This window comes from Pseudorasbora parva, chromosome 15 (genome assembly GCF_024679245.1).
Source record: "Pseudorasbora parva isolate DD20220531a chromosome 15, ASM2467924v1, whole genome shotgun sequence".
Lineage (NCBI taxonomy): Eukaryota > Metazoa > Chordata > Actinopteri > Cypriniformes > Gobionidae > Pseudorasbora > Pseudorasbora parva.
In genome coordinates, this window is record NC_090186.1 from 4,639,653 (window position 1) to 4,659,721 (window position 20,069).

Consider the following 20,069-nt stretch of genomic DNA (forward strand, 5'->3'; position numbering starts at 1 on the left):
TATCTATCTATCTATCTATCTATCTATCTATCTATCTATCTATCTATCTATCTATCTATCTATCTAATAATTATCCATCCAACATTTATTAATCCATCCATCCATCCATCCATCCATCCATCCATCCATCCATCCATCCATCCATCTATCCATCCATCCATCCATCCATCCATCCATCCATCCATCCATCCATCTATCTATCTATCTATCTATCTATCTATCTATCTATCTATCTATCTATCTATCTATCTATCTATCTATCTATCTATCTATCTATCTATCTATCTATCTAATAATTATCCATCCAACATTTATTAATCCATCCATCTATTCCTCCATCCATCCATCCATCCATCCATCCATCCATCCATCCATCCATCTATCTATCTATCTATCTATCTATCTATCTATCTATCTATCTATCTATCTATCTATCTATCTATCTATCTATCTATCTATCTATCTATCTATCTATCTATCTATCTATCTATCTATCTATCTATCTATCTATCTATCTATCTATCTATCTATCTATCTATCTATCTATCTATCTACACTTAAGCAGAAATAGCACAGACCTCTGTGGTCAGGTTGGTGTATTATGCATGTGTAAGTCATGTGACTGTCGTTGGGCGGGGCCGCAGCATCTAAACCGGAACTATCTATCAGAGGAAAGAAGTGTTGTATAGTGATTCTCTTCCCTGCCTTTAATCCTGTAAGTTATCCCACTTTTTTATTTTTCTTCGATTTGCAGCAGATAAAACGGGGGCTGTTACGTTTGTCTCAATAAATGCGCTTTCGTCGGCGCTTCTGTCACATTGTTTTTAGCATTAGCTCGTCGGCTAGCGTCTCATCTGTCAGAGCTGCTGTTTGTGTGAAACAACCCCAATAGTGCATGAATGAGCGTTGTGTTTATTGTCTTTGTGATATGAACTTTAAGATATGCTGATGTGTAATCAGTTTAATTTGTTTCATTTGTTTGGACTAGATTTCTTCGACTTTTGTGATCTTGAATTTGATTCTTGAAACAAATGAGCATTCAGGGATATGCTTTTCTTCCGTCTCATCTTCAGTTATGTGTTTTTTATGATTGTCAGTGTTCAATATTAGAAAAATGCTTTGCAAGAACTCTTTTCTTTTGTTATTAAATATTATATCTAAAGTCATGATGTAGTTGAAATCAGATTATAGTTAAATACAATAGTAATAATGATTTTTTTTTTCATTTGTTGATTATTGGATGCATGTTGTTTTATTTTTATATTTTGTTAATCTATTTAATGACTTGCAAACACAAACTTATGGCCATATTAAAATTTGCTAGTACAGATACAATTAATATATTGCACAACATTATATATATATATATATATATATATATATATATATATATATATATATATATATATATATATATATATATATATATATATATATATATATATATACAATATAAATATTATACAAATATAGATACAATTCTATAATTCTTTTTGCCATGGCCAATATATAAAAAATATTGTTGTGTCTAAATTAAAACAGTGATTTTGTAAATGTTGAAGAATTGTATGCAGTCACAGTTTAATGTTCTAACCATAGTTTGTTTAATCTCCTACTAATGTGTGTGTGTGTGTGTGTGTTAGGTGGGGGTCACTGTGTTTATGAAGGGGTCCTGAGTGTTAATGGGAGAGGGTGTGGTAATGTGTCTAGGACAGGCTCTTTATTCCACAGAGACTCTCAGCTGTCAGTCACTGCCAAATGTTGCCAGACAGAAGTGTGTCTTTGACTTTTCCCGTTTCCATTGAATTTGATTCCATTTACACTTCCATTGAAATGTAATCATTTGAATTGTTTGTTTTATATGATTTGTTTGTCTTCTTTTAGTAATTTGTTTTATTTATTTCTTAATTTATTTATCGTCATTATCTCTCTGATGCTTTTGAGTTTATACCCCCCCCCCCAATATTTTAATTAAAGGTCAGTATGATTTTTAACATCAAAATGGTCATAATTTAGAAATAAATGAAAATTTCCCTACCCTGTTTTTAGCCTCTGGGCGTGTCTGCTGTGAGACTTCAGTGTAAACGCCCACTGTTGTGAATGATAGACATCTTTGGATATGAAGTAGCTAGTATTTAGGGAAGTTTAACCGATGACCGTTTGACCGATGGTTGCCCGTATCAACGTTAATCGATCAAAGTTGTTGGTTAAAAAAAAAAAAGATCTCTAAATTAGGCTATTATAGACACTGGACTAAACGCTACTACAGTTAGCCATCTCATTCCAAAATCTTTTTGTGTGAAGTGAACAAATCCCATAACTCAGGAATCATACCTCATAACTCGCCTGTTTGTAATAAACCAATAAAAACATTTTGCGCGAGGTCACAGCATTTGGGTTTGCGCGCTCATAAGGTTTGCAAAAGGTAAACAGGCTAAAACACTCGAGGTTAGAGCCGGGGCAGACGACAGTATGAAGCGTCCAAAGAAAAGTAGTGTGGGACCATTTCATTTCTGTCATTTTCTTAAATGAGCCGCGACAATGTTTCAAATGAGCTTCTGACGCTAGACAAATGCCTTTATTTTCAATGCGATCACCTTATACCCAAACCATTTCGAAACTAAGGAGCCATTTGTCCTCCGATTACAAACAAGCTCCTCGGCGGCGCGTTTGCGGGACTCATGTTTCGTGCTGTGGGGGATTTAAAAAAAGGAATGAGGCTCGGTGGTCGGTCAAGAAAATGTTAAGTTTTCGCCATCCCTACTAGTATTTACGGAAGCCCTGAACGGCCATGGATAATATTTTTTTTCTGTGTTGTTATGTCGTGATCACGAGTTAATTTTCTCGTGATCTCAAGATAACGAAAGTTGTTTTCTCGTGATCAAGAGTTAATTTTCTCGTGATCTCGAGAAAACAAAAGTTGTTTTGTCGTGATCACGAGTTCATATTTTCTAAGTTACACAACTGCGCCACGAGGTGGCAGTATAGAACCAATTAACTGATGGGGTGCGGTATAGCCTATCCACCATGTGTTGTACTGGTCCAGATTGAACGCGTTGAAGACCTTTCGTGATCACTATAATTTGTGCAGTACTGTGTGCATTAGGCAATTAATATAACTGAATGGTCTAATGTGATTAGTTTGCTATAATAGCGTTTGGTGCGTTACTTACTGTTAAACTCATTTTGATTTCACTATTCTATTTGCACCTTTTTGTGCATTAAAATGCCATTTTAATCAGCAGCCTAAATAACCGTTAGTTTGCCAGATTGTGTCACTCAATGTATCGCCTAGATGTGATGTATAGCCCATGTAAAGATGCATTGCAGCCTAATTTAAATCAGTGATAATGTGCAATTAAAACGATTGTATTTTGTACGAGACTTTTAACTGGATTAAACGTTTGTTTGTTTTTAGAAATATGGAGTAGGCTAATGCACCGCTTTTTAATGGAATAAAGGCTAGAAGGAAGGATACTAATAACAAACAAATTATGTAATGTTATTTCAAACGAATGAGGAAAATAAAATGGGCTGAATCGAAACTAAACGATTTTTAGAATAGAACAGAATAATCTGCCATCCTTCTGAAGGATCCTTCTCTTTTGATCATTTAAACATGTTAATTACACAAATAAAATGTGTATTAAGTGAAGCAAAGATTTTGCTGAAAGATGGCACGGTTTATTCATTGATCAGATGCCCGTGAAAGTTGTGTTCGTTGCTACAGCAACCGTAGACTCTGGGTGCTGTGCAGTATTTCAGAATGAAACTCGTGATCACGAGAAAACAACTTTTGTTATCTCGAGATCACGAGAAAATTATGTCGTTATCACGAGAAAACAACTTTTGTTATCTTGAGATCACAAGATAATTAACTCGTGATCACGACATAACAAGACAGAAAAAAAATTATTATCCATGGCCGTTCAGGGCTTCCGTAAGTATTACATGAGTAACTCTCTCGAAAACTGTTAGCACATTGTTATTACAGCTCTCAAGATTAACTACCGGTAATCGTGAAAGTGTTGATTATAACATTATATTCAGATCTATGGCATTTGTAGGAGCCATATTTAGAAAATCCAGATAAAAAAAGGGGATTTGTTTAATTTATTTAATTTTATATTTTCTGTTCAATAATTGGCCTAACCTGTCCATGTGATTGGACTTGCTCCTCCTCCTTGACACATGCGTCACTACGGCGCGAAAGTGCAGGTCTTAATAGAAACTGAGAGTCATTGAGTAGACAGGTGAGAGTGTGGAGAGCAACAGTTTCTTCAATCGCATGTTGATACAGATGAACGTTTATTGTCTTTGAAAGTTTAACGTTTGTTTTGCTGGAAAGTAAACCGGAGATTGTAATCAATAAACCGCGACCCTTTATTGCTATGAATACAACTCTGTGCGTGCTTAGTAACGTGTGTATCGGGAGAGACTCCACCGCTTACCTCAAAGGGCTAAACAAATTGAAAAGGAAGAGAACAAGATTAGCCTGAACAGCATTATATTCAGATCTATGGCATTATATTCAGATCTATGGCATTATATTCAGATCTATGGCATTATATTCAGATCTATGGCATTTTATTCAGATCGTGAAAGGTTGCAGTGATGATCATTGTAGCCGATCACAGACATGTTGAGCTCATGAATGCTGTGATCTCGTCATTACAACTCGATTTCTGCTCACTAACGAATGCTTTCCTCATAACTAACAGTGCAAACACAATGTCAATAAGAGATTTGTTGATTATTACGGGAGTTTTTTGCGCTGTTTGATTGACAGCTCCAGCGATTGTAAAGGGAGCGTTCTTTATATACGAGTCTACGACTATACAGTTATATAATCTATACAGGCAATGTAAGTTGCACAATTTCATACTATTTCCATAAAAACGCTGCAATGAATATGCATGCCATACACCTAATTTACATCATACTAGAAGCGGTGAGACGTTTTCTGAATCTGCGCTGTGGACTCTGAGGTCTGCTGGAGAACTCAACCATCACCCCTTCCCCTTTATCTCTCTCTCTGGCCCATGCCAGAGACCACACACACACACACACACACACACACCCAGACCACACAGAGACAGCCACGGGGTCTTGCACGCAAACCGCCCCCGAGCTGTCAGTCTTGTGCTCTGTGTGAGTGTGTTTGTATACGAGAGAAAGTTTGTGACAGTGCAAAAGCCACGGGAAAAAATGCCATGATTGCTTAACTACTAGTAAGTAATATTGTATGTAGTGAAATATCTGTTTTACCCCGAACAGAAACGTGCTTGCTCACTGGGTATATTTATTTGTTCTTTATTGTATTATGTCTACGTCTTTAAATGCACATGAATTGTTTTGATGTATTGCTATCAGCAGTGATGAGAGCGATTAACTTTGTCTTATTTAGGTGTGTGAACAATGTCTCGTGGCCGCCAGCCTCCTTTGGTGACTGGCATCTCACCCAACGAGGGCGTGCCGTGGACCAAAGTCACCATTCGCGGAGAGAACCTGGGCACTGGACCCAATGATCTTGTCGGTAATAATATACACACACACACACACACACACACACACACACACACACACACACACACACACACACACACACACACACAGAGCTATTGTTACATTTACACATACACAAACAAACACACTGCTGTTCAAATGTTTGGGGTCAGTAAGATTATTAATAGTTTTCAGCAAGGAGCCATTTAATTAATCAAAAGTGACTGTGAAGACATGTATAATATTACCAAAAACATATAATGTCCAATAAACACTTCATTGTTTTTGTTTTTTTACTTTTTTTTTTTATCACGGTTTCCACAAAAATATTAAGCAGCAAAACTGTTTTCAACATTGATATAATTTCTGAAGGATCATGTGACCTCGAAGATACTAAAATTAGCATCCAAGTTATTCAACTAACTATACAAATAAAATTAAATAATCCAGTCTTATTTAATTCTATAAACTATAATACTGCTCTGCCAACATTGTCGCTATATAATAAACTAAAATAAGCTGATAAGACTGTACAGCCAAATCAAATTTTGTTGTAATATTGTCCTGTTTAACACTGAAGCTGCTTTGAAACAGTCGTCATTGTAAAAGCGATATATAAATAAAGTTGACTGATTGGTTGATGACTGAAGACTGGAGGGATGATGCTGAATATTCAGCTTTGCCATCAGAGAAATATTTCCAAATGTTACTATTTTACTGTATTTTTGATCGATTTAGAAAACGCAGCCTTGGTGAACATCAGACTTTCAAAAACATAAAAAAATCTAACTGGCCCCAAACTTTGAACGATTGCGTAATCTATTTTAGATCTGTTAATATCGCAGATGACTTTATCCAAAACAGAGTGAAATGAACTTCTGTGAATCTAAGTGTCTTCATTATAAATGAAAAAAAATTCATAAATCAGTACTTTGGGTGGTTTGAATAGAGACTTAAATAAATGCTTTATTATATTTTATTATGAATCTTAGGGCTGCACAGTTAATCAAATTATGGATGCCACAATTACTTAATCATTTAAAGGTGCAATTACAAAAAAAAGTCCACTTACATTATTCTGCATGCTTACGATTTGTGTTTTTTTCCATTGTATTTATTTTAGTTTTAGTTTGACATTGCAATACCATGCATATTTGTTCTATTTTTTGTATTTATTATTATTTAAAAAAAGAAACCAAACCAATGTGTAGTTGATAAGAGGCATAATGCTAAAGAAAAGCAATAAAAGGTTTTCAGGAAGAATGTTTTCAGCTTATTTTCATAGAAAAATATGAAGCATTCTGTGTGTCAAACAATGGTATAAAGCCATCCAAAACATCCTTCAATGAAAATTGTGATAATTAATAACTGCAATTAATATAAAAGGGAATAATCAACAATTATGATTTTTGTCATGAGTCAATGAATTTGTAAATTAAGAGGAGAAGCACGCTAAAGTAATGCTTTGTTCAGACAAGCGGCTAAAATACGTTTTTTTTGTTGATTGTTGGCTGTATCTTAACACTAATCTTTTTTTTAACTTTAAAAAAAAGAAAAGATAATTAAGTTCCCAAGCCTGATCTACAATATAAACTAAAATCTAATTAAAATGTAATATGATTTTTTGGACAGATATATCATTGCGGCATCATGATAGCACTGAGCTCAGGTAAAATTGTCCATTTAATTGACTTCCTTTTGGTCTCTCCCACATCACAGGTCTGTCTATCTGTGGTCATAACTGCTTGCTGACGGCAGAATGGATGTCTGCTAGCAAGATAGTGTGTCGTGTGGGTCCTGCTAAAGACGACAAGGGCGAAATCATCGTCACTACCAAAGGTGGAGGCCTAGGGACATCCACCGTCTCCTTCAAACTGCTCAAACCCGAGAGAATTGGTGAGACACACACACTCGCAGAGCCCTCAAACTCACATACACACACTCACTGAGCGTGTTTACACTGCGAATCTAACACCAATTATGCTTAATAGCCTGACATCTTATAAGGTCATGTAAACACCTTAAACTGTGTCTTTTAATCGCCGGAAATGACTGGTAATCAAAAAACGATTGGCGCACCTGGTTTCATCCCAGTTGAAGTCACTTCATGTTTTTGTTAGTGCTGTCAATCGCTTAAAAAATAAACTAGATTAATAATCACACTCTTTTGGTGTGATTAATCGCAATTTAAAACACTTACATTTTGATAAGCTTTAATATTTTACAATGTAATAATTTCAGAGTTAATCTCCAAATTAATGTAGAAACCACTTAAAGATGGAATATTTTAAATGTTTGTTGTAATGGCATGTTTTTATGAATGAAGGCCAGTATCACGGATACTAATATAGATACTAAAGTATTTTTTCCCCTTAATTTTAAACATTAATTACAGCCATTCAACTTGACATACATTTTCTTTAACATTTATTAGGTTTTAAATAACAGCTTTTAATTTAAGTGAACTTAAAATAATCCACATAAATTAAACCAATAATAATGTCATATTTTCTTAAATATAGATGAATCCTCATTAAAGCTACAGAAGTCCTTCAGTCGAGAGCAGTGAGTGGTTTTCTCTGTTCTCTGTTTTCTTTGATGAGCATTATTGACAGACATCATAAGTGGCTGCTGTCACTTTAAGACCTGCCATGAAACTTATGCTCGTCTCATTAACTCTTTAAGTTCGTTTAAGACGTATTTAACTCGTTTTGAACTGCTCTAATAAAAATATTGGAGAAAATGGGCATTTTGGCATATTTGTGTGTGTTATTGTTCGTTCACGCGCAAAAGAGAACTCGATTCTGGTGCCCGTCTTTCTCAGCGTCGTGTGTGTGTGTGTGTGTCAGTCAGGACATTCACAGACAGCCTCTGTGACACGTCTCTTTTGTCTTGTGGCGAATACCAGAATTTGCCTAAATAAGAGTGTGTTCATATAACGTAACGCTAGCCAAAGGATGACGGCTAATAACGGATGCTGCGTTAATTGCGTTAAATATTTTTAACGCGTTTAAACTGAAACGATAAATGTTAACGTTGACAGCACTAGTTTTTATGTCAAATCAAAGAAAATCCTGATAATTTTAGATCTCACATAAACATGGTTCTCTTGAGTGATCATCAACATAGTGTTGTGGATGTAAACATACTCGATTTACGTTATAGGAAAAATCACAATTTCGGTTTGATTGATTATACACTCTTTAAATGTGCGCACATGCTCTTTGAGGTCGGCAGTGGATTTTTAGTGCTCAACCAACGAGTATGTGCATGTTTTTGTATGTTTAGGCATTCTGGATCAGTCTGCGGTCTGGGTTGATGAGTTGAATTACTACGACATGAGGACGGATCGGAACAAAGGCATCTCTCCTCTCTCACTGAGGCCGGCCAACCCTTTGGGCATCGACATTGACAAGTAAAGAAACATTCACAATTGAGTTTGTGTTGTCCTCTTATGAACTTGCAAAGTGTTCAATTTACACCTACAGTTGCAGAGTACACACAGTGCTGTGCTCAACGCTCACACACGTGTGCTTCATTTTTGACTGTCTGATTAAAACACTCTCTCACATAGACCAAAACAAATGCATTTCCTCACACACTTCACCCAAAAAGCACTGCTCTGTGTTTATAGAAGTGGACTGCTGTGTTTATAAGGAAGGAGGTTCAGCAGAAAGTAGAAACAGCCCATTGTGTGTGTCTTCTACCTGGGTGATGTCATTAGTACAACATTTACTTTGATAGGAAGTGAAAATCTTCCTTTCCCTGACCTCTGCACCAATCTCATTTATCTATTCAGACGAGTACACTACTGTTCAAAAGTTTGAGTCCGTAAGAATTTTTGGATTGGTTTTTAAAAGTCACTTAAGCTCACCAAGGCTGCGTTTTATTAAAACATTTTTTTTTAACAAAATATACATTACAAAGAGCCATACAGTGAAATATCTTTACAAATTTAAAGGCATCATGAACCGCATTGTTTTATAATGTTTCCTGTGGTTCACCTATAAAGTTAGTATGATTATTACATCAAAATTAGCATCATTTATAAATAAAAGGCATTTAGCTGATTTTATCCTCTTATATTGAAGGGGTGTGTCTTTGGCTGAAATAGCTAGTAGTATTACATGTGGAACTCTCTCAAAAATCATGTTTTTACTATTACAGCTCTCAAGATTAACTAATCGTGATGTGTTGATTATAGCATTATATTCAGATTTATGGCATTATATTCAGATCTATGGCATTATATATTCATATCTATGGCATTATATTCAGATCTATGGCATTATATTCAGATCTACGGCATTATATTCAGATCTATGGCATTATATTCAGATCTATGGCATTATATTCAGATCTATGGCATTATATTCAGATCTATGGCATTATATTCAGATCGTGAAAGGTTGCAGTGATGATCATTGTAGCCGATCACAGACATGTTGAGCTCATGAATGCTGTGATCTCGTCATTACAACTCGATTTCTGCTCACTAACGAATGCTTTCCTCATAACTAACAGTGCAAACACAATGTCAATAAGAGATTCGTTGATTATTACGGGAGTTTTGTCACGAGTCCAGAACTCAGTCTCTGATAAACTCGCTCTGTTTGATTGACAGCTCCAGTGATTGTTCTTTGATCTCTTTCTATATATAATTTAATCACAGTTTAAATAACAGATTATTTTCATCCTAAGAGAAACAATGTGAAGTTGAGCATTTAGTCACTGGTTTGATTTACTGACACAGACAAAGAACATCTGACTGTACATGAATCATTACATCTCAGAAATCACTGGTCTCAGATCAGGCATTATTAACACGGTTACTGACATGTTGTTGCGTTACTGTCGAGTCTGTATCGTAAAAGTCTGCGACTGATTTCCCAAAGAATCCGCAGTGATATGTAGCGAACACAAATAAATAAAGCTCAACTGAGACGTTCACGTTGATGAAAATAAATAAGCACATTCCTAGCATTAGGATCCTTTGGAAGGGAATGTTATTTGTAGTCCATCCTGTATCGCTCTTCTCTCCTCGTCATCTCACTAACACTCCAGTGGGCGGGGCTAGAGTGATGATGATGAAGTGGGTGGGGCTAGAGTGATGATGATATGAAGTGGGTGGGTCTAAAGTGGTGATGATGAAGTGGGTGGGTCTAAAGTGATTATGATGAAGTAGGCGTTGATCTTTCTCCATCTATTACAGGCTCATTCCACAACGAGTTGTTCTCTGGGCTTTGTTACAATAAAGGCTGTTTCTGGACTAACAAGGAAGTTTTCAGTTCTAAATCTCACTGGATATTCTTATAGAATGATGACCTCTTATATGTCAAAAGCTCAAAGACATTTTTATTTCTCAGTTCATGGCCCATTTAAAGTAACTATTTTCTATTTTAATACATTTAAATTAGCTATTTATTCCTGCATTGGCAAAGCTGAATGTTAAGCAGTTTTAAATTTTACTCCAGCTTTCTGTGACATCATTCTGAAATGTTAATTGGTGCTCAAGAAACATTTCTTGTTACCAATGTTGAAAACAGTTGTCGCTTAATATTTTTATGGAAACCATAGTATTTTTAAGGATGTTTTGATAAATACAAAGTTCCAAACAACAGCATCTGTTTAAAATATTATTTTTTTCTAACAATATAAATGTCTTTACTGTCACTTTTGATTTGTTAAATGGGTCCATGCAGAATTAAAATGTACTTACTGAACCCAAACTTTTCAACAGGATAGTGCATATGAATCATGTGCATTTCATCAGTGTATTCTGTGCCACATCACAAGACACAATGGGTTGGCTTATGTAATGCTCTTCATATCTGGACAGATCTGGTTTGTACCCTGTCTGGTTTTTCTCTATGGTCTGTGGCGTTTGGCATGATGGGTCTCTGTGTGTCTAAATCTGTCTTCTTTTCTTCAGAGGGAAGGTTCCTCTGAAGGATCTGGAGAACATGTTCCCTGGTATGAGTGGAGACTTCACCAGCGAGAATTTCTCTGCCACCTGGTATCTCATCGAGAACCATTCATCAACGGGGTTGGTCTATTTACCATCCCTCTGTCCATCTTTTAATCTGTCAAAATAGATTTGTGTGTAATGTGGTGTTAATGTTTGTTGCGGTTGTAGCTTTGATAATCTGCGTATGGCAGTGGGGAATCTTAAGAAACAAGCCAGTAAGAAGAACGAGGGCAGTCTGGCCTACGTGAAGGGAGGTCTCAGCACTTTCTTTGAGGCTCAGGATGCTCTTGCAGGTACGAATGCTTGGTGTGTGTAACACATATAAACACAACCTAGTAAGTAATTTCAAGGAAAACATGTAATATTATTTGACTGAAGGAAGCAGAATATTTCTGAAAGAAAAGGAATATTGTAAACACAATAATAAACACATATAAACACAATAGTATTGTAATGACTATTGGGCACTGGCGTAGGAACCGGGGGGGACGTGTCCCCCTCAATATTGAAAAATGCTGCATGTGTCCCACCCAAAAATTAGCCTATACGCAGGGACAAAACTGTAACATTTGGAACTTTTATTTTGAAAGCGCAACAAGGAAGATATTCGGTTTTGCCAGTCAAACCCAGAGTGATTTCATGCTATGTTTGAATAATCACCATTCGCAAATCACCAGCTTCATAACGCACGCGCGTGCGCTGCTACGGTTACGCGCCTGGCCCGAAGTTAACTTCCAGTGTTTGTTTATCGGTCTGGCTGTAGATAGTATGGAGCACTACTCAGTAGAAAAACACATTTTTCTATGGCGCTTTGAGGACAAAATGCTGATACCGAACTAAAGTCTAGGGGGAAGGAGCATGGGGAACAGGTGGGCACTGGCATTAGAGGGGGATAATATACTCATCTGTAAATATATAAATATTTGCTTAGTTCTCACCGAAGCTCTCTCGTCAATATATACTTATCTTAAGCGTCAATTTCATTAGCTATATAGTTATTAGCTTAGATAATAAGCTTTGTTTTACTGTTATACACTTTTTAATAGAGAAGGAAAATGTTATTGATATAGATAATATGGATAGATACAAGTTAATAGTTCTAGTTCCAAGTGCTTGTTTCCAAAGCCGTATATGTGACTGTTGTATTTTTGGGGGGTTACGAATCAAATATTTGCCTTTTAAAGTGCTACTTTCCTTTCTGCCTGCAATTACAGGAGGGGTTTGTACACTTTTATGTTTCCCAACTTCAATATTTGTGTAATAATAAACAGATGATAAACGGATGATTTTGTTTATTTATTTGCTGTTTGTGATTCTATACATTTTGTACCACGTCACTATACTGTTACTATTATGGTGGTGGGATGGACGTTGATTCATAGTGGCGAAAATGTCCCCCCCAATGTCAAAGTCGCTCCTACGCCCCTGCTATTGGGACCATTGAGTTATTAATTAAAGAGTAGTAATGGAAACTAGGGGTGGGTGATATACCGGGAGACACGATTAGAAATGTGTCAACCGGTACAGATTTTGGCGTCTCGTCTCTATCGCGGTTACGCTCATGTGACGTTGCTGTGCTGCGCGGTCACGAAAGCTTATCGTTTGCATGTTTTTTAAGCATTGCGGTTTAAAAACAAGTGATTTAAACCGTTAAAGCACAATTAGCTGTGAAATAAATCATTTCAGTATCTGAGCGCTCTTTGAGAGAGTTTCTCAGCGCTGTGCGAGAGACGAAGCCACTGCTCGTAGAGCCTGAGAACTGAACTGAGGGCTTTTTGCCACCTAATTGGCCATGAACGGTTAAATACACACACCTATGTGTCAAAGTGAATATGTATTTGCAAGTAAACACGGTCATTTATGTCTTAAGTCTGATTTGAGAACGAAAACACATAAGTATATTGGATCCGTGGAGTCGGTCTTAAAGTGACAGCGTTCAAATTTCCCTGCTGTCATTATTAATGCTAATCAAATAAACAAAAAGAGAAAACCTCTCACTGCTGAATCACTATTGTAAATGTTATAAGAAAAAAGTATATTTAATGTACACAGTGAAGACTATGCATTGTTTTTAGACATTTTATGTAGTATTTCTAGTGCTTGTAGTATTGTTTTCTTCGCTCTTTCTTTATCACAGTTGTCTTCAGTGTTATTGAGTTTTTTAGGCTAGTATTTTTTATAGTATAGTATAGTAAGTTTATAGTACTACTAGTATTGTAGTTTTTTTTTATGATATTAAAAATGGTGATAAGAATTATGAAATTGCAATAGGATCAAAATCAAAACTGTATGGGGTTTAGACCTTTTTGGCACACTTTTTAACACTAAGATATAGCTTTCCTGTAGCTCAAACAATAGAGTGTGGAGCTAGCAATGCCGAGGTCATGGGTTCAATTCCCAGGGAAAGGAAGAACTTACAAAATGTAAAACCTTGAATACAATGTAAGGCGCTTTGGATAAATGCGTCTGCCAAACACATAAAGGTAAATGTAAGACAAATACAACTCCTGATAATGTCCCAGTCCCTACCAAATATTTTATTGTAACTATAGGCTTGAATTACATAATGTAAATCCCATCAGAATGGAGATACGTTCAGTAAAATGTGTCAGCTAACTCACTGGGTTGGTGCTTATATATTGAGTATCAAAGCAGGTAAAGCTCAAATAGACAATATGAGATTAGACAAATTTAACAAAATTAGGTTCATTTGTGTTTTATTAAAGTTGTTTCACTTCTTGTGTCATTGTACACCGGTGTATGTGTCTTCTCAGAGCGCTCTCATCAGAGGTCAGAGGATTTTTTGTGTGTGTGTAGACTTGTTTCGGGTCGCTTGTCTCGAGACAGAAGAGCTATTCTTAGCACCGCGTGTCTATATGATTGACAGGCATTGGGACGGATAACAAGGCGTGGTTGTCATAATGTTTAGATGAGGTTGTAATAAGGTTGTCATTGTGCTGAGAGGAAACGAGAGAGCAGCAAACGGAAGCTGCACTGATTCCCAGAGAAGACTCCCAAAACTTACCAGGCAGAAGTCAAAACATACCTCAGAGACAGAGGAAGCGTACCACACAGCGTTCCGGACCCCGGGGGGGGGACGGGGTTAGTCCTGACGTCATTGTGTACTGAAGCTTCCCAAATCCAGATGTGGAGAGAGAAAATAGACTTTTTTTGTGTCTTCCAATTTAATAGCGGTTTATATGCACATACATCCATATTAAATTTGTGCTTTAGGATTGACTTTCTGCTATTATGCCAGTGATGAAAACGTATTAGTTTGTGGGTCCCTAAAATGTCTTAAATTCAGTTTTGTCAAATGTAATTTCATAAAAAGACTATATTATCATTTAGATTAAATTTGGCCTGGAAAGGGAGGAATCACAGCACAGTCTAATGTGATTATTAAACTTCAATAGGCTCTGATTAAATTAAATAAATGTGAGCACAGCATGTTCAAAGTCAAAACACGCCGCTGTTGCACATTCTACAGTCTTGCGGTTTGCCAGTTTGCAATTAATGAATACCGCACATTTATGCCAAGTGATTGCTTATGATCTGCTGTTGATGAATTATGACAGTGTTTACATTATGGTGTTTATATAGTCAAATGTTATAGATGGTTGTAAGTGTGAATATTTGATCTCACTCATCTGATCAGCGTGAGTAGTAACGCATAGACATTTCTGTACAAAATTAAAGTCTTCAGGATTGTTTGAAATGAAAGTTCTGCATTATGAACAAAATCTTCTTTCTTTTTCTTCTTTTTTTTGTTTAAAAAACATTTCTGTCATTAATTCCTCACCCTCATGTCATTTTAAACCCGTAAGACCACAAATTAAGATATTTTTGATGTAACCCGAGTGCTTTCTGATCCGAACTTTTTTTTGGGCAGCCATTTTAAAGCTTGGATTAGCCAGGACATTTTTTAAAATAACTCCGATTGAATTAGTCTGAAAGAACAATGTCATATACACCTAGTATGACTTGACTTGTCATTTTTATTTTTGGGTGAACAATCGCTTTAACATTTATAATAGTCTTTACTGTTCTTTTTGATCATCTTAACATGTCCTTGCTGAATGATTTCCTATGCACTGACCCCAAAGGTAGTTTAACACTCTCAAACATTTCCCTTTTTCTTCCTCCACTCTTTAGCAATCCATCAGAAGCTTGAATCGGACGGCACTGAGAAGGTGGAGGGCTCTATGACCCAGCGATTGGAGAACGTCCTTAACAGTAAGACATAAAACCAAACACATGGTCAGAATCGCACACAATTACACAAAGCAGCTAAATTTAGGGCCCGAGTTGCATATGCATTCTCTTTAGACCATCAAAGACACACATTTCCAGCAGACCTCGGCGTGTTTCTGCGAGTACGTATGCGTGTGTTCGAGACCGCTCATATCCCAATCATATCTCCATGTCAATTCTCTCATGTGACGGTGGGTCAATAAACACGCTCGTTTCCTGCGGGCCGCACAAATAAACCAGTCACACACTGACATGCTTTCATCGCCGACCCCTCCTCTTCCTCCTCACCACCCGTCTTTACATGTACATTTAGATGTATGTTCTTACCAAAGCCACTTACTGCCTTTGACTCATTGGTGGAAAAAAGGCAGGTCAGACTTTTATAATGGTCAGAAGGCTGGTTCTTATTAAATCGGACAAAGGGAATCCAGAATAGCTCTGACCACCCAAGAAGAGGGAGCAAAAGAGATCTTGAATTTATTGGAAACCGAGCAAGGATGATTAAACCAGATTTTTTTACACCCTTTTCTCATTTCTTTCCATTTGCTCATTCCTCTCAGGAGCGAGTGAAACTGCTGACACCCTGTTTCAAGAAGTGTTGGGCAGAAAGGACAAGGCCGACTCGACACGCAACGCTCTCAACGTTCTCCAGAGATTCAAATTTTTGTTTAACCTGCCGCTCAACATTGAACGCAACATCCAGAAGGTGGCATCTCCCGTAGACGAACACACACACACACACACACACACACACACACACACACACACACACACACACACACACACACACACACACACATGTTGGTCTATGTGGTTTACAGGGACTCTCCATAGGCGTAATGGTTTTTATACTGTACAAACCGTATTTTCTATCCCCTTACACTGCCCCTGCCCCTAAACCTACCCATCACAGGAAACATTCTGCATTTTTACTTTCTCAAAAAAACATCATTTAGTATGTTTTTAAGGCCGTTTGAATTATGAGGACATTTGATATGTCCTCATAAACCACATTTATAGTGTAATACCAGTGTAATACCCATGTAGTTATACAAATTTGTGTCCACATAAACCACATAAGCAGGCTCACACACACACACACACACACACACACACACACACACACACACACACACACACACACACACACACTTTCTCTCTCTAACTCTCTTACCCACACAATTACAATATTGTGGGGTCAGTGGGAATTTTACAAAAAAAATGAATACCTCTACTCAACAGGATAACTACTTGCTTGATTAAAATGGACAGTAAAATAATTAATGTTTTTCTATTTAAACGATTATATAACAAAGAATCCTGAAATATTTTGGTTTCTACAAAAAATATTAAGCAGCACAAATGTTTTTAACATTGATAATAATTAGAAATGTTTCTCGAGCATCAAATCATCATAGAATAATTTCTCAAGGATCATGTGACACTGAAGACTGGAATACATTACATTTTAAAACAAATGTTTGAAATTGTAATAATATTTCACAATGTTGCTTTTTAGATCAAATAAAAGCAGCCCTGGTGAGCAAAAGGCTTTTAAAAAAAAAAAAAAATCTTACCAACCCCAAATGTTTGACACGATATTGGAAAAAAACGTACAATGCGATATTTAGTTTTTCTGTGATATACTGTATTTTCCGATATAAAAACAATTTCACCAGATGATTTGAATATCTCTATTTGAAAAGAATGAATAATTCTAGAATAATTGGGCTGATTTTGTAGGGTAGTGAATCTGCATAGAAAATAATATACAAATTACAAGCATAGATAAATACAATAGAAGAAAGATACGCAGTGCTTTATATTTTTCTGGTAAATCTAACAGTTGAATAAACAAATGTAAAATAACAGTATTCACAGTATAAATTAAATAACTAATATAAATAATGAATGCATTTTATCTTTGTTAAAGCTGCAAAAGTCATTTTCTCTTGATCACCATTGGTGACACAAACGGCTGCGGGTGCATTAGGCGTCTGTCCCTTTAAGACGAATACACAGTCTAATATAAATTACACATCTGTTTTCTTTCTCAATTGTTTACAACACATAGCTGACTGGGTTTACGTGGATACTCGCCGAGACGGGCATTTTGACTTGAAAGAAAGGGAAAGATCTGAATTCTGTGGTCACTGTCTGATTGTGCTTCTGTTTCCCATTCAGGGGGATTATGATGTGGTCATCAATGATTATGAGAAAGCCAAATCTTTGTTTGGGAACACAGAGGTCCCAGTCTTTAAGAAAGGTGATCGAATCTTCACTGATAATATCTGAGACCATATGTTAAAGGGTTAGTTCACCCAAAAATGAAATGTATGTCATTAACTCCTCACCCTAATGTCGTTCCACACCCGTAAGACCTCCGTTCATCTTCACACACAGTTTAAGATATTTTATATTTAGTCTGAGAGCGTATGCAAGTGTAGGCACACTATACTGTCCATGTCCAGAAAGGGAATAAAAACATCATCAAAGTAGTCCATATGAGACATACTGTTCAATCCTCAAATAAAGATTCGAACAGTTATGAATCAGCAAATTGATTCATCTTACACAAACCCGGAAGAGAAGACAATGCTGAATAAAGTCGTAGTTTTTGTTATTTTTGGACCCAAATGTATTTTGGATGCTTCAAGAGATTCTAATTAACCCACTGATGTCTCATATGGACTACTCTGATGATCTTTTTTTCCCTTTCTGGACATGGACAGTATAGTGTGCATACACTTGCATACGCTCTCGGACTAAATATAAAATATCTTAAACTGTGTCTGAAGATGAACGGAGATCTTACGGGTGTGGAGCGACATTAGAGCGAGGACTTAATGATATAAATGTACTTTTTGGGTGAACTAACCCTTTAATATGACACGCATCCTCCTATGCACATTCACATTAGCTGGAGTACTGAGAGATCGTCCTGCATGTGTGTTTTAGTGTATTCAGAGGTGGAGACTCGGATAGAAGCTCTGAGGAAACTGCTTATGGATAAACTTCTGGAGACGCCATCCACTCTACATGACCAGAAGCGCTATATCAGGTGTGTGATTTGTGCTGACAAACTGCAGAGAAATGAAACACAATATCAAACTGAGTGAGAAAAATGTAAATTTACACAAATGAGCAACAATGGACAGTGGAGCTCTCATTGTCCATCTCTTGTGACTTGATGACCCCCGAATATAATATTTCCCTCCCAAAATATAAAGGCAGATATTTCATGTAAAAAGACATTTATACTGTGTGAGAAAGTCAACTTAAAAATATTTATTTTAATTATAAATATTAATTACATTATAGCATATACAGTACTTACAGTACAGTAAAGTTTAGGGTTGTTGATGTTTTTGAAAGAAGGCTCTTATGATCAAATATATGGTAAAACATTAATATTGTCAAATATTATTTCAATTCAAATGACTGTTATCCGTTTTGTGTAGTTATCAAAGAATCCTGAAAAATGTATCAAAGTTCAAAAGAACATCATTTCTTTTAAATTATTTTAAATCAATTTTACCAATTTCAGTTCAAGTTCAAGTTCAAGAGTTTTATTTGTCACATACACAGTTATACAGAATACAACCGGCAGTGAAATTGTATTCAGTGAAATAGAAATTTTATTTATCAATCTTTACTAAATAAAAATATTACTTTCTTCTAAGAATTGCTTTACTGTCCCCACAATGAACAGTAGTGTAAATACTTTATATTGAATTATACATTTTTAAGTAATTGCATTTCCTGTTTCCTTTTTTATTATATTAGAAATATTAAAATAATGCAGATTGTTATTGTTTTGTATTATATTTTTGTATATAACTGTCAACTGTATTTATGCTGTGTTTTTGATTAAATAAATGCAGCCTTTGTGAGCATAAAATACTTATTTAAAAAAAACATGAACCCTCATTTCTCCCTCGCACTTTGTAAAAAATCCTTCCCTTGCGGGTCAAAAATTACCCAAGCCCTAAAATAATACTTATTTTTATTTTGTCCAGAAAACTTACTTCATTTAATGTTGATCATATTTTTTCTATTTATTTAGTGCAATTTGGATATTATTATTTTTTAATTACCTTTAAATTACTAGATTTTATCAATAAATAATAAATACATAATATTAATTTAAGCACATTCTTCATATTCTTTTTCCTTAAATTCAAAATAGCTCAACCTAACTTTAATTCAGCTCAAAATATCTTGCATTGGGTGTCTTTTCCATTTATTTTTAAAGCTGTTTTTATGCGACCCAATAGCATTAAAGCGTCCAGTGACTTGTTGACCTGTCATTGTGAGAGGCATTAAATGGTGTCCTAATTAT

The 20,069-nt window shown here is 35.9% G+C and overlaps 1 protein-coding gene across 1 annotated transcript in view; it reads left to right on the top strand.

The window, feature by feature from the left end:
• The first annotated feature begins 606 nt into the window (after positions 1 to 606).
• Positions 607 to 20,069, top strand: part of exoc2 (exocyst complex component 2) — a 46,133-nt gene continuing 26,670 nt past the window's right edge. Inside the window, exons 1-10 of the mRNA XM_067416799.1 lie at positions 607 to 715; positions 5,408 to 5,536; positions 7,225 to 7,401; positions 8,794 to 8,920; positions 11,438 to 11,551; positions 11,642 to 11,766; positions 15,629 to 15,709; positions 16,288 to 16,433; positions 17,912 to 17,993; positions 18,686 to 18,788. Of these exons, the coding sequence (XP_067272900.1) occupies positions 5,419 to 5,536; positions 7,225 to 7,401; positions 8,794 to 8,920; positions 11,438 to 11,551; positions 11,642 to 11,766; positions 15,629 to 15,709; positions 16,288 to 16,433; positions 17,912 to 17,993; positions 18,686 to 18,788 (1,073 nt within the window). The 5' untranslated portion in view covers positions 607 to 715; positions 5,408 to 5,418. The remainder of the gene's footprint in view (positions 716 to 5,407; positions 5,537 to 7,224; positions 7,402 to 8,793; positions 8,921 to 11,437; positions 11,552 to 11,641; positions 11,767 to 15,628; positions 15,710 to 16,287; positions 16,434 to 17,911; positions 17,994 to 18,685; positions 18,789 to 20,069) is intronic.